General features: G+C 41.8%; 1 protein-coding gene across 8 annotated transcripts; it reads right to left on the bottom strand.

Annotated features, from left to right (window-relative positions):
• Positions 1-27,091, bottom strand: PABIR2 (PABIR family member 2). Of its 8 annotated transcripts, none has more exons than XM_055120915.1 (10): positions 26,113-27,091; positions 23,793-23,871; positions 19,362-19,418; positions 18,742-18,782; positions 18,600-18,654; positions 18,233-18,334; positions 17,073-17,158; positions 16,079-16,137; positions 11,003-11,099; positions 1-1,737 (listed from the first exon to the last, which is right to left on the bottom strand). In XM_055120915.1, exons 1-10 carry the CDS (start codon positions 26,208-26,210, stop codon positions 1,668-1,670), a joined length of 744 nt encoding a protein of 247 aa, XP_054976890.1. In that variant the 5' UTR covers positions 26,211-27,091; the 3' UTR covers positions 1-1,667. The 8 variants fall into 8 exon arrangements, with proteins under 8 accessions (XP_054976890.1, XP_004621311.1, XP_054976891.1 ...); XM_004621254.2 differs by having other exon boundaries at positions 17,073-17,155; XM_055120913.1 differs by lacking the exon at positions 1-1,737 and adding an exon at positions 1,753-2,828.
• Between the last annotated feature and the right edge of the window lie 324 nt (positions 27,092-27,415).

Raw genomic sequence — 27,415 nt, 5'->3', positions numbered from 1 at the left:
GCATGTATACACACTTTATTAAATTTAAATTCTAAGAGATACACAAGGTCAGCATTTCACAAAACTTCATATTATTCCAAAAGCAGTTATGAAAGTGATTACATAAGTCAGTCAAGCAGAAAGAGCATCTATAGGATTTTCTTATTGTATCACCTTCTTGTACTTCTTTTCAAATAGAAGTTTGAAATATAATATTAGAATAGGAAAAGAGAATTTGGCTTTATAACAATGATTACCTTTCAAATATTAGACTTTATATAAAAATAAAGTGTTACCATCAACAAAGCTTACCTGAAGGTTAGTATGTCTCTTTTTATCAATTTCAAAATAATTCCTGCACAAACTTAATTTTCTAGTCAGTTCTAACAATAAAAATGAATCTGGGTTGAAATAATGTGTATCATCTTGCCTCCTAGTTCTCATATCTGTTGAACAATTTCGTTTTCTGATCCAATTCTACCTCGCCATTGAATTGCAAAAATATATTGAAATAAACTAAATTTCTCACATCCCAAAGGTTATTTCTTGAGAGTCCTAAATTAGAGTCCACTGAAGAATGGTGGAAAGCATCTTTTTAAGGCAAAGATAATAGTAGTGTGAAGGTGGCGAAATATCCTGTACCAGAAAATGGTCTCTTAGTATTATTTAGGCAAAAACACCTTAACGTGGCTCTTTCTCAAACAGACTAAGTACACTGAATGCCATGGGAGCAATTTTTCTTTAAAACAGCATTTTAGGGGAAAATCTTCACAGTATATACACTTGTTAGTCTTGAAGGAGGTGACTGGGTTTTGCACAGGTGAAAGCAATACAAGAAATAAAGCCATTAATGGCCATTATGGCAGTTATCACCATTTAAAATAAACAACACACCCGAACTATTTCAGAACTATTTACTGCAAGCTAACTGATACTCTCTTACAGTACAAAGAGAATAGGTTTTCCTTCAAGCTATTTCATATCATTAGTCTGTTGAGTATCCTCAAAACTCATCTCCTTCCTTTAAAATTCAAAGATCTTTGCCTTCAAAAGACACAAATGCAATACTTTTTACTTCTTATAAATCTTAAAATCATTGTGATCGGAGCACATGAATTTGCATATTAAATACAGACAATCCAACCCCAAGGTCTGAACAAAAATCACAACAGACATTTTCACATAGTTTCAAAGAATAAATAACACCAGATTACACAGGCCCCACCAGGATTTTCCTCTTTGGAAAATGAATTAACTTAGTACACCTCAGACTTACAACCAGGTACACACTGTTCACAGATCAAATAGCTTCTTAAAAAGCAGGGTGCACAACAACGTTGAGTTTTTCAACTCCTAAAAGCTTCCTTGTAGATATTAAGCTGCCCTTCCCTAAAGGCAGCATGAGCAAGAGCCAAATTTGGCTTCTGGTGGTAACACAACGACCAAGAACACACTCAGCAGCACCACACACCACATGACAAAACAAATTAAGTGACAAAAGAAGTTGCAAGAAAATGCAGCAATTGAAACAGCGTGTGACAATCAGACACAGAAAGCCCACTTTTCTATCCTACCTTTACAGCACAACACTGTACCCCAAGGCACCTCAAGCCTTTTAATAACACCCGAGACAAGCTGTTAAGCTCCATGAATACTTTTATACACAGCAGTTTGTGTGTAAGGAACATTTATTCATTCATTTGGAGGTGCTCCACACATCTGGTCAAGGCAGGGATTTCTTCTCCTTGATAACACCACCTAAGAAACATTAACAATATTTTAGGGGCTGGAGAGAGAGTATGGAGGGAAGGCACTTGTGTGGCAGCTACCATATGTGGGTTCACAAGCACTGCAAGGGGTCACTCCTGAGCACAGAGCCAAGAAAAGCCCCTGAGCACTGCCAGTTGTAGCCCCCCAAAACAAAAACAAAAACAAAATTAAAAAACAAAGCAAAATAACTCCCCCCCGTATTTTATGCTTCCTCAGGATAATAAGTTTGGAGAGAAAAACATCAGTTGTGGCAGTAAAGTCATAAGAACCCATAGTGACTAATCCCAGGTATCCTGTAAGTCTATTTACATTCTCGGTACTAAAATCAATCTTCACGTCATACACTCCAATGGCAAAGCGATGTGGGTAGTAATGAAAGCAACGACATGTTTCTTCCCCGCTGAGAAATGGCAAGTAAGCAGCTCAAACAGGAAAGGGTGACAAAATAATGCACTTTAAGCTGATGCAGAAAAATAAAAATATAATGTGAACAAAAGCATTTCATTTATTATTGTGAAATAACAAAAGGAAACTATGTGGTCAAACAAAGAACACAGAAAAAAATCTCTCAAGCAAGAGAATTTCTGATCAACTCTAGGCATTGTATCACTGCTGGAATCCAGGACAATTACCGTGCTTTCCTTAAACGTACAGACTCTCAAATAGGTGCTCTTTGATGCACTGAGAAAAATAAGACTCTTTTTATTTGAGATTTAGTTGCTAGATCCAACAGAAGATCAGCAAAAGACACATAACTGAGATCACTAACATTTACAAAATTGAACTTTAAAGGAGAGATGCCAAGAGAGAATGGCATCAAAATGGTTTACAACTGCAGCACTTTAATCCTCATTATGGATCAAAGTTCTCTGCATTCGTCACTCAATGTTTTATGCAGGAAACAGCAGTTAGAACTCAATCAGAAATGGATCAGTCACTTGGGTGAGAGATCATCCATCAAGATGAACGGAGAGCATGAATTGGAGCATGCTACTGAAGAGTCTGCGGTTGGGCTGCCTTTAGCCAGTGAGTCTGAGGATAAGCCATTGCTGCTACTACTGCCATCCAAAATATCTGAACTGAGGACAAAGCAAAAAGAATTATGAGCAGATGCATCTACTTAGGTCAAGGTAAACATAACATGCCACAACACGCAGTAACAAGACCTCACCAAATCATACAGCATTGTAAATAATAAAAAGCATCAAGGCAACAATGATGAACGTATGATATTCAGATACCTGTGAAAGAACAAAGCCGTGAAAATGCAAAGACACCAAGACTCTGTTATGACCTCGAGTGCTCTCCTGGAGGACTCAAACATCCAACAACCAATAAGAATTCCTTTGGACTTGTGGTTTTTATAAGAGAACTCCCTTATTTCTTTTTTTCTTCTAGGGTTTTGGGTCATCCCCAGTGGTGCTCAGGAGTGACTCTGTTTGGCCCAAAACACTTACTCTTTGATCCTAATGTTTACAGAATGATTGCTAAATGCAGGGAGTATGTGAAATATTAGAAACGCAACGGTGTGAAAACAGACATGGCACTTGCCCTCATCAAACTTAAGAGAACAGAACAGATGACAGACAGTAAAGGACACAGGATGGCCAATACAGAATTATAATTTGTGACCAAAACAATACAGGAAAGAAACAAGGTGATACGGGAATATAAAACATGAGTGACCTAGTCTAATTTGAACAAGCAAGGCTCTCCCAAAGTGCTATTTCTGCTGCCATCTGAAAGAGGAGTAGGTGTTAAGTAGGTATGATTTGGGAGGAAGCAGGGGAGTTCTAGGAGCCAAAAGCTGGGGTACATAAGGAAAAGACAAGGAGAGACAAAGCTGGAAAGGTTGGCAATTTTAAGATTTGTAAGCACACGTGCTTTATTTAAGAGGAAACTAAGTGTGGTATTATAGAAGATACTGTCAATCAGGAAATATGAATTCTAATTTACTTGGTCACTAACTCCTTTGCAAAACCCATCTTAGTCTCATCTGCTCTGTAGCTAAATATGAAGTATTTAATATCATCATTTTTAATGAACTTATATATTTCCACTGTTAAGTGACCTATGGTATATTTGGAAGCTTCTGGGTCCTATTGAGTTTCACCCTTAATGAAATACAATCCCCCTCCCTGCTTTTCTTACTTTTCTGTTTTTCCTCAAATGTCATTTTTTCCCTATTGCCTGTGGATTGTTTCTAGGAGACAGAATACAACTAGGCTTCAGAAAAGTGAAAAATAAAAAATGGAAATATTATATTCCACAGTATTCCTATTCTACGCTCAGTGCTGTCAAAAGCATCATTAATAATATAACTTCTCAGTAAGAACTCTGGAAAATTGAGCTGGCTCTGATATTTTTTCAACCAAATGGCAAAATGGGTCTAAAATATGAATTATTCAAACTACTGAAAGTCACACAGATAATCTAAGACATTGGAAAATCAAAAGACCTTTATATTTGTCTTTGGAACTTCTGTAATTTTTCCTCTTGCAAAATTTTGCCTAGACTAATAGTAAAATGAATTTACTTTCCTGAAGCACATATTGGCCAAGCAACCGAAGGATATGGTCTATGCTACTTGGCAGGAAGAAACAGACTTAGATTAAAATTTGGCCATCAAACAGATAATCTGAATATAAATAAAGACTTTCTTATTCCAACCACCACACTTATGGTGAGTCCTGAGTTAAAAAGATCCATTTATAAGGCCTGCTTTAAGTGAATCCTGTATTGATTTAAAAACACAGAACATGCTTCATGCAGTGAACTCTATGTTCTTTTGTTTTTTTTCTCTTCCCCAGTTTCCCTCCCATTACCCCTATGGCAGACACTTCCCCCCACCTCTCTCTATCTCTCTCCTCCCACTCTTCTGGACATGGTGGGTTGCAATACAGATATTGAAAGGTTATCAGGAATATCCCTTTACCTACTTTAACGCTCAGTTCTTCTCCAGCGTGATTATTTCTAGCTATTACTGTCATACTGGTCCCTTCTCTATCTTACCTACCCTCCACCCCATACACACTTGTGGTTGATTCCATCCATTGATCAGTCCTCCTAGTCTGTTTTCCCTGGCCATACCACACATGGATTCAGTAATTCTGTATCTGTCCCTTTCCTCTGACTCATTCCACTGAGCATGATACTCTACATGTCCATCCATTTATAGGCAAATTTAATCAATTCATTTTTCCTAACAGCTGCATAGTATTCCATTGTGTAGATGTGCCATAGTTTCTTTATCCAATCATCTGTTCTCAGGCACTCAGGTTGTTTCTAGATTCTGGCTATTGTGAATAGTGCTACAATGAACATAGGCATCCAGATGGTGTTTCTGCTGTGTGTTTTTGGGCCCCCGGGGTATATTCCCAGAAGTAGTACTGCTGGGTCAAATGGGAACTCAATTTCTAGTTTTCTGAGGAATGTCCATATTGTTTTCCAAAAAGGTTGAACCAGTCGGCATTCCCACCAACAATAAAGGAGAGTCTGTTTCTCCCCACATCCGTGCCAATATTGGTTGTTCTTGTTCTTTAGAATGAATGCCATGAACTCTATGTTCTAAAACTATTGATTACCTAACAGATATAAGCTAATGCCAAGGAAATCAAGATATAAAATACATGGATTATATTATATACACATATATATTATAAAATTTAACATTTCATTTATTATATTTTGTAAGAATGCACTTGTTTGAGGGGGTGGGGGGCATTTGGGCCACACCCAGGAGTGCTCAGGGATCACTTCTGGAGGTGCTTAAGAACTGTATGTGGTATTGGGGATCAAACTGGGCTGTCAGGTACAGGCAAGGGCCCTAACCCCTTACTATCTCTCCAGCTCAAGGCTGCCTTTTTTTGTTCTTTTTTAGGGGGAGACACACAGGGTTGTGCTCAGAGAACCATATTGGGTACTAGGAAATAAATTCATGTCAGCCATGTGAAAGGCAAGTGCCCGACCCACAGTAATATCTCTCCATCACCTCTAGAATGAACTTTTAACAGAAAAATAGCACACTTACATTTAGTCTCAGTGCAACTTTTTTTGGTGCAACACATAAGAGTGTTAAGTGTTACTCTTGGCTCAGTGCTTGGGGGTTATGGTGCCATGAACTGAAGCTCCCAGGTGCAAAGTGTGGGCTCTACTCATTGAGTTTAAGTCATTAAACTACTTGGGTAGTGTTTAAGTTAGAACTTGTTAAACCTTTAACTAGATATTTTTCATCATCATCATTCCGTTGACCGTCAAATTTCTTGAGTGGTCTCAGTAACGTCTCCATTCGTCCTAGTCCTGAGATTTTAGAAGCCTCTCTCTACTCGTCCTTCCCAATGATGCCTCATTGGGGGCTCTTTCAGGGTTAGGGGAATGAGACCCAGCTTGTTACTGGTTTTGGCATATCAATACACCATGGGGACCTTGCAAGGCTCTCCCATGTGGGCAGGAAACTCCTGGTAGTTTGCCAGGTTCTCCCAGAGGGAGAAGTAGGCTATATCGCTTCCAGGAGCTTGCTTTTAAGTCTCTGGATGCTGGCTATTGATGGGATTCCATGGTGCTGGGGGCAGTCCCTGGGTGTGACTGCCTAGCTACTGGGAAATGGGAACTAGATATTTTTACTACAATAAAATCTAACTTTTGTTCCAGTTTTTCTGGCACTACTACAGAAGGTCATAGAAACAGAGACTGAAAGTCAGAAACTCACATTTAGACTTATTGGGCTTTGGAGGGGTGGCAGAGATCACCCAAGCAGTGCTCTGGGGTCATTCCTTGGGTGCTCAGGGACATGTAGTGCAAGGGATTGAACCTGTATTCTTCCTTAAAATATGACCTAACACTTGATATGGATGAAACCCTATTAGCAACAGTATGCTGTAAACCACAGTACAAAAACTTACATTAAAAATGCACCTCTCATAGAAACAGACTGGTTGGCAAATAGGGTTGTGGGGGGAAATTGGTGAAGGGATTGGTGTTGAAACATTCAATTATAGCAGGTAGGGTGATTGCCTTGCATGTGGTCATCCCGGGTTTGATCCCCAGCACCCCATATGGCCCCCTAAGCTGACCAGGAGTGATCCCTGAGTGCAGAGGCAGAAGTAAGCCCTGAACACCACCAGGTGTGTACCCCAAAGAAAAAAAGACCTTAAAGGGCTTCCCTCTTCCCCTGCAGAAGCCTGTGTTCTCTCTTAAACACAGTTTAAGTTCAATAAAAACTATTTCGCTTCACTAAAAAAATCTTAAAAGGGCCAGAGAAATAGTATAGGGGCTAAGGTGATTATCATTAAGATAAATGATGAAACTACATGTACATGGTCAGTATCATGTTCAATCCTGACACAGCAGGTCCCTAGAGCCCTTCTGGGAGTGAGCCTCCAGCCAGGAAAAGGAATAGTCCTTAGCACTTCGGGTGTGACCCAAAGGTCAAAAAAAAGGTCCCAGGAGTATGTCCACAGTTTTGGGGAAGGGGTAGCAGCTGGGACACTGGACATAATTCCAAGTGGATCCATACTCAAACTTCATACTAAATGTCAATTTTAAGGATGTCATATTTTTAAAGATTTTTATCTTGTATAGAAGCCTGGATTTTTCATTTGAAAATCCTAATTTTAGGGTCAGAAAAGTAGTGTGGGTGAGACACATGCCTTCCACATAGCTGGTTAGAAACCCTGAACCTTCTCAGGAGTGATCTCTGAGCACAGTTACCAGGACTAAGCTCTGAGCACTGCCAGGTGTGCCCCTAAAACAAAATAAAACAAAATAAACAGAATAAAACAAAACATTAATTTTAATTCTTTGTGGGAAGAGGCAGGTAATTATAACAATTTCAAATAAGACAACATCTACTAATAATGATACTTTTTTCTGCTCCTTCGAAGTATTAAAATGGACTAGAGAGATAGTACAGAAGGTGGGTTGCTTGCCTTGCATGCAGTTGACCTGAGTTCAATCCCTGGTACCTCATATAATCCCCCAAGCCCTGCCAGAAGTGATTCCTTGAGCACAGAGCCAGGTTTAATCCCTGAGCATCTCCAGGTGAGCTCAAAACCAAAAAATATATTTAAAATTTCTTTAGTTATCCTTGGCATTGGAAAGTAGAATACTGCTAGTTCTTGCCTTTGTACCTATTTCTAAGGATATGGATGCCTGATCAATGAAACTGCATATAAGAGACAGGGGGAAATTTTCTGCAAAAGCAGAATTTTTTTTTGTTTTTGGGTCACACCCGGCGATGCACAGGGGTTACTCCTGGCTCTTCACTCAGGAATTACCCCTGGCGGTGCTCAGGGGACCATATGGGATGCTGGGATTAGAACCCGGGTCGGCTGCGTGCAAGGCAAACGCCCTACCCGCTGTGCTATCACTCCAGCCCCAGGATTCAATTTTTACATAGCAAGAATAACTGACATTTGACTATAGATAGTAATGTCAGCAATGTTGGTTGGTATTCAAGGTGTCCCCAAAGTTTTAAGTCTTTCTTTATCTCTTCAGAAATCTAGATGCTACAAACTTTTAAAATACAGATTTCACTGGAGCTATAGGCTGACTCATTAGCAATATGAATGTCTGTAAATAAAGCAGATCTCCCCAACATGAAGCAGCACCATGTGCTTATGCATTAAATGTACCCTTAATCACTGGTTTTGAGACCCCAGGCTCCTCTTTGTCAGTCACAAGGTCTAAACAGAAGGGGACAGAGCTAGTGTCACAGTTTAGGCTATGGTGCTCAGAGAAATAAGGGGAGCTCCTAGCTAAATATTTGCATGAACCTATCTAATGACTTCCAAGATGCTCAGCCTAATATGGTATTGTTATTCAAATTATCTTCCCTAAATTTTAAGCTTGGCCAGATACATTCATGCCTTTTTACCTAACCTGGTTACTTGTCTAGTGACTGGGTAAGCAAATTCATTTATAATGTCATGTGCCTATATTAAAACATACGTTAGCATAAAAGTGATATGCAGTTTCCACTAGTATTGTGTTACATCCACTTGTCCTCTTGACAAGCTTTAGAAGTTTTCTCTTTGCAATCATCTACATACCTGGAAAGGCACTATACCAAAATTAGCACACTAGGCTGAGGACAAATAGAGATGAGTGAGATGGGAGAGTGGAAGGCTGAGAATAGCTAGAACAATAGAAAAGGCACCCACTCCAAGGTTATAGCAGTACTGACCGAATCTAATAAACTGGAGTAACCTGTGGCTTCTTGGTTAACTAGATGTACAAGTTCTCTTACACAAAACATGGAACATGTAATTTGGGAAGAAAGAATTGTCTATAATTGTCTTATACCTTATAAGTGACTTCCACAATCCTTCTATTTAGAGAGTCCCACCCATTAAATTATATCATAAATGCCAAATGTGCTCTTTAAAAAGACACTCATACTTCCATTTTACCCAGCAATACCACTCCTGGGAATATATCCCAGAGAGGCAAAAAGGTATAGTAGAAATGACATCTGCATTTGTATGTTCATTGCAGCACTGTTTACAATAGCCAAAATCTGGAAAAACTTGGAGTGCCCAAAAACAGATGATTGGTTAAAGAAACTTTGGTACATCTACACAATGGAATACTATGCAGCTGTTAGAAAAGATGATGTCATGAAATTTGCATATAAGTGGATCAACATGGAAAGTATCATATTAAGAGAAATGAGTCAGAAAGAGAGAGACAGACATAGAAAGATAGCACTCATCTGTGGAATATGAAGTATAGTAGAATGGGAGACTAACACCTAAGAGTAGTATAGATAAGGACCAGGAGGTCTGCTCCACGGCTTGGAAACCAGCCTCACATGCAGGGGGGAAAGGCAGCTCAGATAGAGAAGGGAACACCAAGTAAAGGATGTTGGGAGGACCCATTTGGGTTGAAAGATGCATGCTGAAAGTAGATGATAGACCAAACACAATGGCCACTCAATACCTCTATTGCAAACTACAACACCCAAAAGGAGAGAGAACAAAAGGGAATGCCTTGCCGCAGAAATGGGTTGGGGAGGTGGGGGATGGGGTGGGGGTGGTGGGAGGGATATTGGGAACATTGGTGGAGGAGAATGGGTGCTGGTGGAGGGATGGGTAAATGATCATTGTATGACTGGAATGAAAACACGAAAGTTCTTAAGTTTGTAACTGTACCCCACGGTGATTCACTAATAAAATATTTTTAAATAAATAAATAAATAAATAAAAAGACATTCATTGTTAAAATTAAGAAAAACTTCTGAAAGGCACAAAACAATTATCTATTACACGCATGCTCAGATGTTGATTAGAAATATGTACTTTAGGACCAGAGAGAAAGGAGCGAGGGTAAGGTGTTGCGTTGCATGTGTCTAACCCAGATTCACCCAGGTCACACATGATGCCCTAAGCACCTCCAAAAGCCATCCCTCAACAGAGCCAGGAGTAAGCTCCTGAGCACCACAGAGCACGGCCAACCCGCCCCCAACCAATATTGCAAATTATTGTCTGGTCATTATTATTATCCCTTTCTCTTTCTCCCAATGGTGGTGTCAAAATGTTCAACTTCAGGCAGAGAAAAAGGAAGTTTATTTTAGTACAGAAATACTGAGTGGTCTCCGGTGAGACATAAAAGTAGCATAGGGTCAAAAGAATCTTATGTGTAAGGTCAAATAAAAATAACCTTTTTGAAAATAAAAATTAGGATATAAATTATTGTGAACAATTTCATAAAAATAAAATTAAATTTAAAACTAAATAATTAGAATATGTCCCAACAAAAAAGAAACTTGAGTCAGCACTGTGACAAAATGCCCCCACCAAAACGATTTCAAAGCAACAGATAATGCTATTTTGAAAACACCATGCATAACAGGATGCCTTGCATTCACTCCAAGTCAAAAGGATGTGATACAAAATGCAGGCCAAGCAATGCCAATCAATGCACATTACCCACAGCAACCCAGAAACTCTTTCTCATGCCATCCAGCTGCTGATACTCTCCCACACCATGAGCATTGACTGAGCAAGGTGACTGAATGTGGCTAGAACTGGAAGTGGAACTGCCAAAAAGATGCACACTTCCCCAGAAACTCATCACGTCCAAATAATCTCAGGATTTTTTGGTCACATTCATTTCCATGGAGATTTCCATTCTATAGTATACGGACAAAAAAACTGAATTCATTTTAAATGCTCCCATTATACATTTAATACGCCTCTTTTAGAATAGATATGCTCTACATAATGCCCTTTTTATTATATTCAATTTTTTTTACCATGAACTGAGTTCAGACAACTGTTTAGTGTCTGTGGTCAGCAATGTGTTCGAGCCTTGGAAAACTCTCTTGGGCTGGCTTTCAGTCTCCATCTCACCTGAAGCAAAAAGAGATGATGCTACTGTAAAACAATATTACGGATCCAGGCATGGTGCTAAAATTGGGTGATCAAAGTTCAGAATACATCTTCAAGCTATATTTGAAAACTGTTTTCATATGGGTGCCTTAATGTAAGAGAAATATACTTTCCTGTAATTAAAACTTCAGCAGACCTTTAAAAAGCCTTCTCATTGATCATACGTAGCATTCAGCAATAGTCACATGCTTTCGCAGAACAAGCTGGGACACTGATTTCACTAGGCAAATGAATCAAAGCTAACAAAGGAGAAATACAGTAGCCCCAAATAGCAGTGGATCACACTAACTAGTAACTTACTTATACTAGACAATTAGTGAAAACTATTGATTTTATAAAATTATTTTCAAGAAATGTATCCAATTTGGTCAGTCCATTTATAGACTACTTGCAAATTTTAATTTTTTAAATGGAGACACAGAAACTTGGAAATTATAGTAGCCTGTAGCTGATCTATAGACCAATTTTCTTTTGGAAGTAGTTAGAATAAACATCATTAAAAATTGTTCGCTTTTTTTGGTGAAGCAAGATCGTTTTTATTGAAGCTTATTTAGAAAGATGGGATGGGAGAGAAAGAGAGACGTGTTTGAGAGAGAACACAGGCTTCTCCACAATAGAAATAAGCAAAGAACATAGAGATAAGCAAGATACATGTTCAAGGGAGAACACAAAGAACACGGACCTGAAGAGCAAGCCTGAAAATTCTTTGTCTTGGTAACCAGAGAGATAGGACAGTGGGTAAAGCACCTGACTTGCATGTAGCCAACTCGGGTTCAATCCCTGCCACTACAAAACAAGTAGAATATTTAAGAAAAAGAAAGTCTGACCAAAAAAAAGTCTGAAAGAAAGTTTGAGAGAGCAGGACTGCAGAAATGAGAAAAGTTAACATATGAAAAAGATCTTGAAGAAAATACTTTATCAGATTCCCTGACTAATTTGAGTTTGAATTGCTGCTTTATTTTCATTCTTTTGTTTTTTTTTGCTTTTTGGGTCACACCAGGCGATGCTCTCAGGGGTTACTCCTGGCTCTGCACTTGCACTCAGGAATTACTCCTGGCAGTGCTCAGGGGTCCAGATGGGAAGCAGGCAATCAAACCCGGGTTGGCCACATACAAGTTAAATGCCCTACCTGCTGTATCCCTCTGGCCTCTCATTCTCATTTCCTAACCCAAAGATAATAAAGGGGAAAATAATGAGGAAAAACCTGATTTTATGTTTCTTAATACTGAAACATTTCTTAAGTTGAAGTCAAATGGGCTAAAAAGTATGTTAACTATTTAGTGAAAATAAAGATGGAAAAAAATAAGTTTCAAAGCACATATGTAAACAAAGGCAATTATTACTCAACTCACAAAATTGTACTGGCTACTTCAGAATTAGTAATAGAAAAAACTCTGCATGGACAGGAATAATATTAACATTTTTGCCACCATGAAGGAGTACAAAGTCTAAAAACCTGACATTAAGCAGAAAATATCTTTTTCCAAATAAACTACAGTTTTATTTAAAATAGAAATATACCAGTTTAGGGGATTGGGACATTGTATGACTGAAGTCCAATCACTCAGGTGATTAGAGTAAAAAATAAACCAAGAAATAGCAATTTGGAAGCTCTTTTAGCCTTAATTGTAAAGCCAAAGATAATGTAGTGGAAGGTCCTATAGATACTTCATACTAACTGTATGTGAACAAGAGTTTGATGGAGAGTCTCCCAAGCTGCTGAAGAGGCCCAGGGGCCTGAGGCAGGACTTATAAAACTATTCCATTTGTAACCCCTTTTTGCCTGATACGGATCCGAGTACCCAAGTACATAAAATAGGCACGCAAACCAAACATTTGTTTAAAAGTAGAAAACGAGACATTTTAAAACAAATTTTAACGTGATGTCACAGGGGTATTGATCCACAGGTTTTTCATTTTGCTTTTGTTTTTGGAGCACGCCTGGAGGTACTCAGGCTGAGCTCAGGAACCACTCCTGGCAAGGCTTGGGGGACCGTATGTAGTGTTGGGGATGGAACCTGGGACAAGCATGTGCAAGGCAACCCACAGTACTATCTCCCTGGCCCTTGATTCACAACTTAAGAAGCTTGGGTGCTGGGGACAAAACCCAGGCCTTCATCCCTGCAAAGATTATGCTTGACCACTAGGCTACATCCATGTTTCCAAAACTGTTTAAGAGTTTTTTGCCATATCTGGAAGTGCTCAGAGCTTACGCTTGGCTCTGTGCTCAGGGATCACTCCTGGGCAAGCTTGGGGGACAATATGTGGTGTTGGAAAGTGAACTTGGGTTGGCCACGTGTAAAGGAAGTGCCCTACCCACTGTGCTATCACTCTGCTGTCCCTCTTGAAGATTTTTATGATGGAAAAAGATCACGCAACAACAAATAGAACAACCATTTGCTGCCGTATTACCAAGTGAATCAATCATAGTATATGTCTTCTGGAGCTATTCTGAGATCTACTGAAATTCATGAAACATTTTATATTTATTTGCTTTTTCCTTGCTTTCTTACTCAGCTTGTAAAAGTGCTATCAACTCTGGTGGTGAGATATTAGTACTTTGGTGGTGGGAGAACATACTGAAGAATGACATATGAGTTCGTACTCCTAAGTGACATAGTCTTGTAAAACAATATTAATCCAATCAAAAAATTAAAAGAATAATTTTTTTCTTTTTGGGTCACACCCAGCGATGCACAGGGTTTACTCCTGGCTCTGCATTCAGGAATTACTCCTGGCAGTGCTGGGGGACCATATGGGATGCTGGGAATCGAACCCGGGTAGGCCGCGTGCAAGGAAAACGCCCTACCCGCTATGCTATTGCTCCAGGGTCAAAAGAATAAATTTTAAAGTAAAAAATAAAGGTAACAGAAAAAATTAAAGCTGCTGCCAGGCTTTCAACACCACCTTGATTAGTCAAAAAAAAATCTCTTGCTCTTTTTAGCAAAGAATCCCTCCATCTACTGGTGTATTTTGGAATTGCCTTGAAACAAAACAACTATGCTAGCTCCTTACAATATATTTAAAAATAATAACAAAAACTTTTATTTTCAAGTGTTATTTTCATGTAACCTGAATTGCTGAGGACTGTAAATAATTACTTGCCTCCTCCTTCAGGATAAATACTATTGTTTTTTTTTAAAGAACATTTATTTACTAGTACAAATATTGGGGTCTGATTACGATGTACTTTCAGAGCATACCATATTTAAGGTGTATGAAATAGGGGGACCAGGGATGTGACTCAGTGACAAAGCCCAAGCCTTGCATGCCAGAGACCTGCTTGATCTACAGCAACCCCCAAAAATAAGATGAGTTGTATGAAGTATAGCTCCTATTCAATCTTTTCACTGGAGTTGCAGGCATCTGTTTAGCTAACAACCATTCGGAGAATTGATTTGTCCACTGGCTCTGAAGCTGAGCTGCGCAAAGAAACCACTTGCTTAATAAAAGGCAAATACCACTTACTTACTGAAAAATTATTATTAAAGCTCTTTTTTTGTGTGCGTGAAGTAAAATAGTTTTTGTTTTGTTTATTTTTGTCCCACATCTCGTGTGCTTGGGGCTTACCCCTGGCTCGATACTCTGGGATGACACCTGGTGGTGCTCAGGGGACCACATGAGGTGCACAGGATTAAACCTGGGCTGGCTGCATGTAAGGCAAACACTTTGCCTGCTGTACTATCTCTCAAGCCCCTCAAGTAAAATAGTTTTATTGGGGAAGGATACTAACAAGTCCTGTAAAGTGAAAAGGAAAAAGAAAGAAAAGAAAAAATAAGAGAAAAAAAAGAAGAGAAAAGAAAAGAAAAAAGAAAAGAAAAGAAAAGAAAAGAAAAGAAAAGAAAAGAAAAGAAAAGAAAAGAAAAGAAAAGAAAAGAAAAGAAAAGAAGAGAAAAGAAAAAAGACGCTGCACCCAGACCTGAGATGCAGGGGACTCTAGACTGGAGTACCTTAAAATTCTTGCTTAAACAGACAGGACTGGGAGATAGTACAGTGGTTAGAACGCATGCCTCAGCTGTGTCAGCTGGGTTTGATTCGGGGCACCACATTTCCCCTCTAGAAGCCCCCAACACTGCTGGGATGGTCTGGGTAGCCACAGAACTACAGAGCCCAAGCAGCATTGCATTCTCTGGCCCTGGGATGGAACTGCTGCATGGCTGGTTGAGAAGTGCTGGTGGGATCTTCCCCCAAACAACCTGACAGGAAATGGCCTGAGAAAAGGCTCAAAGTGCTGAGGGCAATCCTTGCATGCAGGAGCCTGGGTCCAACTGGAACAGTGCTGGGAATAGCCCTTCAGCACTGCTGGGCAGGGCCCCCCAGAAGAAAGAAAATAAAACGCTACCAAACACCTGTAATCATATGGTCATATCCCCAGGAATAATGATTAAACTTGTGATTCATTTCTTTGCCTTTCTCTTAATAGATGCCATCAGGAGTCCTTCATAAGCATCTAAACACTGCCAATGAATATCATTTTAGTATAGTGCTTTTGTGGCTCATAATAAGGTAATTAAAAGAGCACCCCCATTATATCAAAACCCTACAGAGACCTGAGTATAAGGCAATTTTCTCTTTGCAAAGGTGTAATTTAGTGAGGGCTTACATAGGCACACACAGCAAGCTTATAGACCTAGTTGCTATGATATAAGCACATATTAATGCATCAACTTGCATCTCTTTATATTCAGATCACCAAGAGGCAAACTTTTAGGAATACATATTGATAATATGAATATATAAATAAGATTCAATTATAAAGTTAAAAAATATAGACAGTATCAAATAACTTACTAAATTCAGCATTAGTAAAGTAAACACGAGGAAGGATAGATTTCACATATTTAGAAATAAGGAACTATGCCTTGAACTAATTTCTGAGAGAAATTCTAATTTGTAATTCAAGCTCAACTCGGTTCTAAGAGGAGAAGTAGGATGCATACCCTTTCTTTTAATCGGAGCAAGAACACTGGGCCTGATGCATTTGACTGGACTGTGGCTCCTGTTTTAAAAGAAAATCAACCGGAGAAGAGTAAGTACTTCTGAAATGCACAGAACATCCCAGTCCACCAGTAATTCCATCAAATTCACACAATGAGGAAAATGGAAAATGTCTGTGTTAAAGATTGAAAAACTGAAATTCCAATAACCTGGTCTGACCTGGCACAATCTGGAAAACCATGGCATTTTATCTAGCTTAAAACCACTACAAGGAAAAAATGCACAGAACATCTTTTTAAAATTAATTTATTTTGGTTTGGGGGCTACACCTGGTAGAGCTCAGGGTTAACACCTGGCTCTGTGCTCAGAGATCAATCCTGGCATAGTTCAGGAACCCAGGTCAGGTGCCCCATTCAAGGCAAATGCCCCATCCACTGTACTACCTTTCCAGCCTCTAGAACAGCTTTTGAAATATAAGATCGATCTTACTAAAATTTTATTTTGAGGCCAGAGAGATAATACAAAGGTTAGGGCACTTGCTTTGCCATGTGACTGACCCCAGTTTGATTCCTTGTACCACATGGTCCCCTAAACCCCTCCAGGAGCCACTACTGAGCACAAAGAAGGGAAGATCCAACCAAGTACCACTAGTGGTGTGACCTCAAGGAGTTAATTTGAGATGCTGGCTGGTGTACATTCTTAAAAAGGTTTACCCTCTTCATTATCAAAGGGAAGCTTATCATGAATACATTTAGATTCAGTCCCTTCTGAATCTAAAACGGCACTAAGTTTCTAAGAAATTATTCTGACAAAAGGTAATGATCAATTGAATATAAGTGCTCAGTATAGGTCTGTTCATTGAAAAAATGTTCCAGTTTTGCCATTTGAAAATTTTCCTTGTAAAAGGAAGTGGAGCGGGGGTGGTGTGTGTGTCATTACAAAGACCAATGTAATGAGGAAGATTTCCAGCACATTTCAAAAAGCAGGTTTACTTACCTGGAAAAGCGTCTTGGACTAGGAAATGAACTCGACGGTAGTCCACTGCTGCCCACAAACATTTGTAAGGATGGTGAATAGCACTGCTAAAAAAATGCAGTATTTAAAATAGTTCTAGAGGCTTGCTCTTCAATCCTGTGTTCTCCATCAAACACATATCTTGCTTTCTTATCTTTACATTTCTTTCCTTGCCTATTTCCACACTGGAGAACCTTGTGTTCTCTCTTAAACACATACTTCTCTCCCCTCATATCTTTCTAAGTTTCAATTAAAAACTATCTTGCTTCACTAAAAAAAGAGAAAAAAATAATTATAGTGCTCTCATTTTTGATAGGTCTTTCTCAAAGTGACAGAAAGAACATCCTTAAAATTGGTTGGCTGTCTGGTGGAGAGACAGTATAGGGGTAAATAAAGCGCTTCCTTTGAAAGCAACAGTCCTGGATTCTATCCCTGGTGCCGTATATGGTCTCTGGAGCACTGACAGGAACATAGAGCCACGAGTAAGCCCTGAGCATTGCTGGGCGTGGCCCGCCCCTAACCCCCCAAAAAATCCCAAAACAACAAAATGCTTGGCTGTCTATGTCACATATTGTTTTTCCAAATTGTTCTCACAATTTCTCATTAATTTTCCTTTCCAGACGTTGGATTCTTTAAAAGTGAGGTGATTTAGTGGCCAAGGAGATAGCTCAAAGGGGTGGAGCACATGCCTTGGAGCAAAGCCCAGAGTTCACTCTCTAGCACCATGTGGTCCTCCAAGCATTGCCAGGTGTCAAAGCCCTGGTGGTCCCTGAGCACCACTGGGGTGGTCCTGATCGCCTCCAGCACGGCCAGGCCCCAGCAGTACTGCATCTCTGAGACCAAGCACCCAACACTCAAACCTGCACCTCCGGGCCAAGTTTCACTGGGAGTGCCCCCGCCCCCCGCCGCCTCCACACACACACCCAAACCTCAAGTACCGCTGAGTACTTCCCACCGAAAAAGCGAGATGATTTGTAGGTTGGGTTGTGACCCAGTCCATGGTAGAATGCATGTGCTGCCTGTGTGAGGTCCTGGATTTGATCCCCACAACATGCAAAACACAAAAGTGTAGTGATTGGGGGTGGGCTGTTAAAGAGGAAGTGGCTGCTCCACGTGTGTTCATATCTTGTCCACGGGCTTACCTTTCCAAATCCTCTGGTGGGTGATGGGGCAGGAGACACTGGAGTAAAGTCAATCCTTTTAGGAGAGTATAATTTCTCCGACTTCTCAAAATCACTATCACTCTGCAAACATAAAGTGTTATTCCCTCATAAGTCACAACTCAGCCTACCACAGCTGTTCTTGACTACTCAAACATGATTATATCTTAGTGGAGAAGTGTAGACTCCCAAAAGTCACAATCCCATAATTTGGTGGCAAAGAAGAGATCCAAGAAATGAGCACAACTTTGGAAAGAGAGGAGAAAAAAAGAGAATACAGAGCACAAAGCCAATGAGCAATGGCTTCACTCTTTCTGGACAAGGGAAATAAGCAAACTAAAAACTTTACCAGGCTCAAACTCTCATCCCACGAATGGCTCATCTGCATTGCTGCTTGCACTTCCCTGAAACAGACAAAAGGGAGAAAAGCCTTTAGTGCTTAGAAACCAAACCTATATCTGGCTCTTTCCTAGTTGTTGGGAAGCACTAACCTTTCATGTGCAGTCTCTCTCATCATGTTCATACCTTCCTCCTGCAAAGACAGACATATACTGAACACATTAATATTGATCCACCCAGTTCTGTTTCCATAAAGCCTTCTCTACCTTATCTGACACAATCACAGTCATTCTAAGAGTATGGCTCATGCCACATCTGTATTTTCTCAGCACGGCCAGAAGGATTTTAATCTGTCTACAACAAAACCAGAGAGTTGCAGCTGGACTCATACTTATTTATTTATCTATTTACTTTGCCATTTGTACTGAGGCACTGTGATTTACAATACTGCTAATTATACCTTTCATGCATACATCGTTCCAACACCACACGCATCAACTCATTTTTAATGTCTCAATCTTCCAAAGGAATACAAAATGAAAACTTTTTAAAAAATGTATATCTTGGGGCTGGAGAGATAGTACAGCGGGTAAAGGCACTTGCCTTGTACATAGCTGACCTGGGTTCAATCCCCAGCACCACACAGGGCTCCCCGAGCCCTGCCAGGAGTGATGCCTGAGTACAGAGCAAGGAGTAAGCCTTGAGTAACACCAGGTGTGGTTCCAAAACAAACAAAAAAGAGTGTAGATCTGAGCTAGTAAGTAAAATTTACCCATTTGATTTGATGCAGTCTGCTATTAGGAATACGTTTAGGTGTGGATGACAGCAACTGGAAAGAAAAAGTAAACATTTACTATTTTCTGACATACAAAGCAGCAGTCTGCTGCCAGTAGTGGTGTACAATTTCTTCCTAGATTATTTTTTTCATATTCTTCTTAGAAATTTATCTCTAAATCACTGAACATTAATGCACTAGAGGCAGTACATTCAGTCTTTAGGAAAGTACACCAGGTGTCCAACCTCAAAGCACCATCTGTCGCTAGACAGGCACTGACTTTGACACTTTTCCCAAATGAATGCAGAGCTGTGTACATTTATGTAAAAAAATTGACTCCAGGCCTTGGAAACATCCATTACCCCACTTATCTAAAATAAGGAACTATCTGAGAAGGAAAAGAAAAATACCGACTTTATTCGTTTTTACCATCAATGTACCAAGAGAGGAAGACAGGCTAATTAGTCCAGTTCAATATTTTATCCATGATCAATGTTGATCAAAAACACTTGGAGACTTCGATAAGCAGATCTTGCTTGCATGATATAAATTCTAAAATTTGGTCACTAACACCATCACCACAAATCTCACTAGTTTAGCAACATAAATGTGGAAGAAAACGTGGATTTTTAAAATTAACTCCTGCTTTTCCTTAAAGCACCTTTTGCTTAAAAATCACACAAAGCAGAAATAATTTGCAGGCCAAATTATGTTCTTGCAAAATAATCACAATCTGATCACAGAGTGTAAGGCAAAATTCCTATCAACAGATCGTACAGTATTCTAAATAGTCACAATGTAAATGGCTATTATTTATTTCCCAAGTAAATACATGAATGTTAATAGTATAAAACCAAATTTAAAATTTTCCATTTATACGAGATACTAGCCCATTAAAACTTTTCAAAATGCTAACGTAGTACATAGTATAGTGATAAACTATTCTAATTTTTTCAGGCAAAAGCAAATGCAGATAAAATCTGTTGATAGTTAGCCAATAAAATATTGATTTTACCTCAAAAGCTACCCCTTCACCACTCACCCCTTTGTTTCACTTTTTCCTCACCCAGGCTTTAGGAAAGAGAAAAGCATCACCAGTAAAATCCTTTATAAAAGTCCTTTCTTCCATTATGTAAGTAATACAGGCTTACTGGTGAACTTCTTAATAAGGTCACTTGAAAAACACTAAGCTACAAGGCCAGAAAACAAGGCAGGAAAGTCTGTAACAGGATAGTGTGGAAGAGAGCAGGATTGTGCCCCAGAGGAACAAAAGAAAGCCCGAAGGCCGTGAAATAATCGGGAAAGCCAAAGGAAGGATTGACAAAAACTGCTTGTAGAGAAAGTCAGAAATGTAGATGCTGCGTTGACATGATGTACAACTTATCTGTTTCAGGCAGAGCGGCAGAGTCGATGCGAAAAAGGACCGAAAGACGCAATGTCTTGTGCGGTACTAGATACTAGGCAAACACATCCAGGCTGAGAACAAAGCCAAGGACTCAAGGAGGTGCTGGAACATTGGTGTGAAGTAAAAAGCAGGGGTTTCAAACAGCAGAAGAGAAGAGGCGCTGGCAGTGACAAACAAGTGGGTGCTGGTGACTTTTGCGAGAAGGGTTTCTTAATGGAGCTGGGAGAGAAGTCAGAAGATGACAAGCAGGCTGAACAGTTAGCAAGGTATCCGGAGAGGATGGAATCAGAGGCAGGTTGAGTTCTGAGAGTGCTTGGAGCGGGCAAAGGAGAGAGAATGAGCCCAAAAGAAAACAGCCGTTCTCCCGTTATTTACATGTGTGAGTAAGGATGAAGAGGAGGAGAGGGAAAGAGCAAGCAAGGAAGAGAGTGAAGACACAGGCTCGAGAGCAGACCACAGATGAAACAAGAAGAGTCAGAAAAGTTCAGAATCCTTAGGAGAAAACAGCACGTGTAGAGTGAAGAGAACGTGAGGCTGATACAAGATAGACATCTCTGTCTGCCTTCTCTGTGAATCGAGAAGGATCCTTTACTTAAAGTGAAATGCTGGCAGAGTTTTAACAAACCCTTTAGACAGCCACTTTGGAAAAGAGCATAAGGTCAGTGGCAGCTTGAACAAAACCGGCCCTGAAAAAGACTCATCTTTTTTTCCTTTCAAATGACCAATTCATCTTAGCTTCTTTACTTCAGACAAAGACCACACCTTTCCCCTGGGTCACCAAGAAATAAGATTTCGGTCATTCTGAGTTGTCCATCTCATTGTCCTTCTGTTGAAATGGTCAAACCACAAAGCCCTAATTCTGCATGTTGCAGTCCCCAGCTTGCCATTCCATTCACCAGCACCTTCCCTTCCATAGGGTAGCAGGAGACACAGGTAAGTGCACTAAGATTTAGTACAATGTGAGATAATGTCTGGAGTATAATCAGTACTGTGATCAAAGTACTCACAGGGTTTCTGAGGATTAAACTGAGTTTGAATAACCAGAAACCTTGAAGGGAGAGAGAGATAGGGGTAAAGAGGAAACTAAGGGCAGGCAAGGAATAGGAAATCAAGGCCAGAGAGATAACTCAAAGCGCTCAGCACACATTTTTTTTTGTTTTTTTGGGGGAGGCCTTAGGTCACATCTGCTCAGAGATTTCTCCTGGTTCTGTGCTCAGGGATCACTCCTGGCAGGCTCGGGGATGCCGGGGATCAAATCTGGGTTTGCCACATGTAAATCAAGTGTACTGTTTGCTGTACTACCTCTCCAGCCCCTGAACATATGCTTTTTTTGTTTGCAGGAGGTCTAGGTTCAATCCTCGAGCACCACATGCTCCCCTAAACAGAGCAGGAGTACTGCCTGAGCAACACTGGGTGTGGCCGCAAAACAAAACAAAACAAAACAAAACAAAACAAAACAAAAACAGAAAAAAAAGAACAAGGACTCGTTATGGCCCCTTAAAGTATTTTAGTGAAGTATGTTTGTCAGGGAGCAGTAAGCAAAGAGCTGAGGCAGAATGTTCATGGCTTAGAAAAGAGAGAAGTGATGTAGAGAGACAAATTCACTTTCCTTCTCCACCACACTATTGCTCACAGGAACAGGCTGAATAGCATGTAGTAAGGATTTTCATATACACAGCCTAAGATGTTGTTTTATTTTCTGGTATCCTCAGGGAAGAAAGTGAAGTCAATCAAACCTAAAGAAAACTAATGCTCCCCTCACCCCCTTCAAGTATTTTTAGCCACTTCAGCTGGAAATCTTCTGTAAAAGTGTTAGATCCCGACCCCATCTTAAACAGATTATACCAAACGGAATGGCACTAGAAGATCTCTATTCTAATCTCAGCTCTGCCACTTACTAATTGTGTGATTCTGAGCAAGTCACATATATCGACTGAATCTTAGCTGCTGCATCTTTTAATTGGGAAAAATATCTTTGCCCTGACTACTTCATAGAGGTTGTCATGAGAATGAAATGTGTGAAATTACTTTGGAACATGTAAAATACAGGCCAAGAGTGGGTGTTTTGATAATTTCAGAAAAAGTGAATGAGCAGGTATGCTTAAGCACATCAACGATTATGCCAGTGACACGCTCAGGATCTATTAACAGGCTCATACTGAGCCACAGACTAATTTTTTAAAAACCTCTGCTTGCTTTTCCTTTCCCTACCTCGCCTCTCTTGCTAGCAGCTATCAGTATACCTTTAACCCAAACATACCTCTTCTGATTTGCTGCTTCTCACACAATATTAGGTTGGAAGCTTATTATAATTATGCATACATTTTAGATGATTCAGAGGTCAGAGGCTCTCCTATAAATAAACTGATGAACCTTTTGTGCGCAGACTATGGAAATCCAGTTCCGCCATTTAGAGGTCTGTTTGCTTACATCTCAGATGTCTTCCCGAGCACTACAGCTACAGGATAAATGAGCTCCACATGTGAAGTGCTACTACAGAAAAACCTCATCATAATTTCTCCCACCACCACTAACTAATAAGGTACTCTCCAACAGCTCTAGCTATATAGAACGGTCACGACTGGTGACTCAACTGATATTATCAATCTAAGTGTTTTAAAGGAACCTTTCCTTTGGAGAAATAGCATTGTCCAAACAGATAATGTCAGAAATACTCTTATTACCATATAAATGATTTTTTTTGCATCCTAGGACAAGTGAAGACCACTGTTTTCAGCTCTAAATCTGATTTACCTCACAAGCATGATGCAAGCAATGACAAAACAAAGGGAATTTTTGAAAAGACAAAGTCCCATAGCGAAGAAAACAAACTGCAGGAGTCTCCTTTTGGCACCCCAAAGCTAGAAATGGTTACAGCACATAGAAGCAGCAAGCAAGCTAGGTGTTTTTTTTTAAATCACTGCTTTCTTTTGTAAACAATTGCACTTTAAGCATACATCATCTTAAGACCATTTGACAGTGTTTTCCCTGATCTAAACTACTTTACTTACTTCTCTACTCACCAGACTGTAATGGCTCATCACTGTTGCACTATTCCTCCGAGGCCGGAATGAACAAGGTTGAAAAATCTGTGAAAGATCACTGAAAAATAAAAATAAAACAAGAAATGCTTTCTCACTTAAGAGATCCTTCAACCGTGTTAATGCCAGTTCTCTAGTTAACAATGAAGCCTGCGACAGCTCATTTCATACAATGAATAAACACCTCACAATCCTCTTTACAGCACTCCCCCCCAGTGGTGTGCTGTGGGCTACAGGTTGGCAGAGACACTGATTCCTTGGTCCTTGGGTGGGGCAGCTAGGTGAGAGAGAGGGCAGAACTGCAGTTTGGTTGATGCCTGCCCAGCCTGTCACTGACCCCATCCCAGTCACCACGAAGCATGAGTGGCTTCATCTATTTACCCCTGATATCACTGTTTCTGTGACATGAGACAGGCTGCCGAACCCCTCTTCTGCAACGCAAGCCCAATCGTTCCCCACTATTGTTCTAAACATGCTATTTGACCTCAAACCCTGCTGTCTAACTAAATAAACCTACGTGGGGTGGTGCTCAAGTTGCCCCCTTCTGCTGCAAATGCCTTCCATCCTACCATCTGTCTCAATCCTTCCTCTCCTGCAACACCTATCTCCAATGCCACACCTTCCCTAAAGCTAACAGGATCACAACCTCTTCTGAACCCGATGAGCACCAGGGGAGATGAGTTACTTGAGACAATGACTTTACCTTTTCTAACAGAAAAGTGTGCATGTGTCTTAAACCCCTCCTCAGAGAAGTTACATTTATTTTTTTGTAATGCTCCTGAGGTGCCTGGCAAATGTGTCACTCCCAAGACAGAGAGCGAGGAAAGCTTTTCAGGATCAAACTGGACTGGCTCTCAAAGGGCCCCCCAGGGATGACCAAATCCTGTTCTCCCAAGTTTGAAAGGAGAAGAGAGACTCAAAAAGGCTACCCGACTCTTGCGTGATCAATGCCAGTTAGGGAGAAAATTGGAGTAGGCCTGGTCTCCTCACCTCTTCCTGTCACATCATGCTACCTTTCAAGTAATTACTTAAATTGTGATTCAGAAGACCAGTATGCAATTTCTCTAACAGTCTAAACGCAGGTCAACAGGATTGCCCTCGTCCACAGCAATTGTTTGCTTACCAGATGGGAAAAAAGACAACCAGAAAAGACCTGTTTATTCCGATAGCATAAAAATGTAGAGCCAAAGATGAGACAACATTAAGAAAGCTGTCACTCCAACTCACCCTGTTTCAAAATTTAATAAAACGAATTAAATGTGTCCCCTTCCCCAAAATACAGATATTAAACAGTGTGGTAAACAAGGTTCCCCTCTTTTCCTTGCCTTCACTGTGTTTGATTAATGTTTCTGGCTAATTCTACGCCCATCCCCCCTTCTTTGGACTAATTCCATTTCTACAGGGTCTTGCAAATTGGCTCTCTACCTAAGATGAATTGTCTACTTATAAAAGTGAAATGTAATAGGTTCCGGAAGTCTGCAAACCTATCACCAGATTCTCCCTTAAAATAGACCCTCTGGTGACTTACATGAAAAAAATGCCTGTAACCCCACCAGTAAAATTCAAAGGTGGATTCTTTGTATTGTTTTCCAAAACCTGCGTATTTTTTTCCGGACCTAAAGCTACAGGCCACTCACTCACTCACTCACTCACTCACATACATATACATACTCTCGCTCTCACTCACTCTCACTCTCTCTCTGTTAATCTCTCTCTGTCTCTCTTTCTCTTTTCTTTCCCTGAAACGCATTTCAGGAGTGAAAACACGACAACAAATCCCGATCACTTCATATGACCCCAACATGCCTTTCCAGGACAGATTATTAGCCAAATGGTGATCGGCGACGGTAACCCTCCATTAATGCCCGAGTTCCTACACGGAGCTTAGAAATAGCAGCTCTGAGAGACAAGTGTCAGATTGCAAGCGGGGTTCCAGGGGCGTCCGTCTGACATTCCGTGGTGCAAATTAGGCAGGGCAAGCAACCTGTTAGAAGAGCCAGCTTCTTGGAGCTCCTTTTAGAATGGGGCCCAGGGAGCCGCAGGTGGGGCGAGCTCCACTGTTTTTTTTTCCCCCCTTCCCGCTCCCCCTTCTCCCCCCCAACTGCCCAGAGTTCGGGGTTGAACTTTCAGTCCGCCTTTGGGACCCAAGTCGCTTTCCCAGTCGCGGGCCACACCCCCTTCCCTTTGGAGAGCCCCAAATCTCACTTCAGAACCCGGAGGCTGCTGACCTCGGGGCGGGGAGCCCCCCAGCCCCCGGAGCCCGAGCACTCCAGCCTCCCTCCCCTTCCAACGCCCCGCTTACCTGAGCCCCTGGATGAGGGGAGCGCTGCTGGAGCGCTTCATGGTGGCGCCTTCCAGGGTGTCAGACTCCAAGTCCAGGTCCATTTTCTCGTGAGCCATGCGCGGGACTCGCAGGGCGGGCACGGCGAGCAGGGCTCGGGCTCGTGGGCGCTTAGCTATGGACTCCCAAGACTCTCGCTGCAGGACTGAGCGGCTGGGGACTGGCAGCTGGGGGCGGGGGCTAAGGGGCGGAGGCGGGGGCGGGGCGAAGCCCGAGGGGCGGGCGGGGGGAGGTGGAGGATGAGGATGGAGCGGGAGGCGAGCGAGGGAGCGGGAGGATGGCGAGCCTGGGGTGGCGGGGGAGAGAATAAAGGAAGCGGATGGACAAGTGAGAGGACGAGAGGGCGGCGGGCGGCGATCAGAGGGAGGGGCGAGAGACGGGACAAGCCGGGGCGGCGGCGGGGAACCAAAAAAGGGGTGACACGGGGCGGGGGGCAGCAGGGTCGCGGGACGGGGCGGGGGAGCGAGAGGAGCGCGGTGGGGGGGAGAGCGCGCGGGCCGAGGGGGAGGCAGGGGAGGCAGCTAGGCAGGGGCTGGCCCCATCCTGCTAGCTGTCCGAGTCCAGCCCGGACGGGAGCCGGACGCCGCGGCGGCCCCTGCGGCGCGAGTTTTGAGGAGCTCCGAGCCGCGGGCTGACAGCGGACCTAACTCCCCGCGCCCGGGAGCCTCGTCCAGCCCTCCCCATGCTCCGGTCGCCGAGCCACCTCAGCCCGGCGGTCGCCGCTTCTGCCCCCCCCCGCCGCCCCCTCCCCGCTGAGAGGACCGGTGACGGGGTTCGGCCCCTCAGCCGCCTCCGCGGGGGTCTCCTGTCTCCCTTGGGTCCTAATGGCCCCGGGGAGATCCCCTTGGGGCCAAGACCCGAATCTACAACCTGCCGCCTCAGCAGCCTCCCACGCCTCAGAAGCTGGAACCTCCACACCAATAGTTGTTCCGTGTCTGGAGCCCAGCGGCTACTGCGCACGCGCCCGTCTGCCGCGCCAATGGGCCTCGCGGGCTCGGAGCATGCGTAGGAGCCCCGCCCTGCCAACCTCACCCAAAGAGGAGGGGCGTTTCTAGGGGGCCCGGCGTCTTCCGCACGGCCATTGGCTGGGGCAGCCGGAGCGGGATTTCGAAAACAGCCAATAGTCGGGCGACACTGGAGCATCCTCTCTCCCTCTCTCTCTGGCGGAGTTCGAGAGAACGTTATGAGAGAAATAGAAACTTGAGCTTTTGACGGGGTTCTTTTCCTTCGTTCTCGAATTGTATGCTCTCGGGGATTTTAGCTA

This window comes from Sorex araneus, chromosome X (genome assembly GCF_027595985.1).
Source record: "Sorex araneus isolate mSorAra2 chromosome X, mSorAra2.pri, whole genome shotgun sequence".
Taxonomy (NCBI): domain Eukaryota; kingdom Metazoa; phylum Chordata; class Mammalia; order Eulipotyphla; family Soricidae; genus Sorex; species Sorex araneus.
This window is presented reverse-complemented; position numbering and strand designations above follow the sequence as displayed.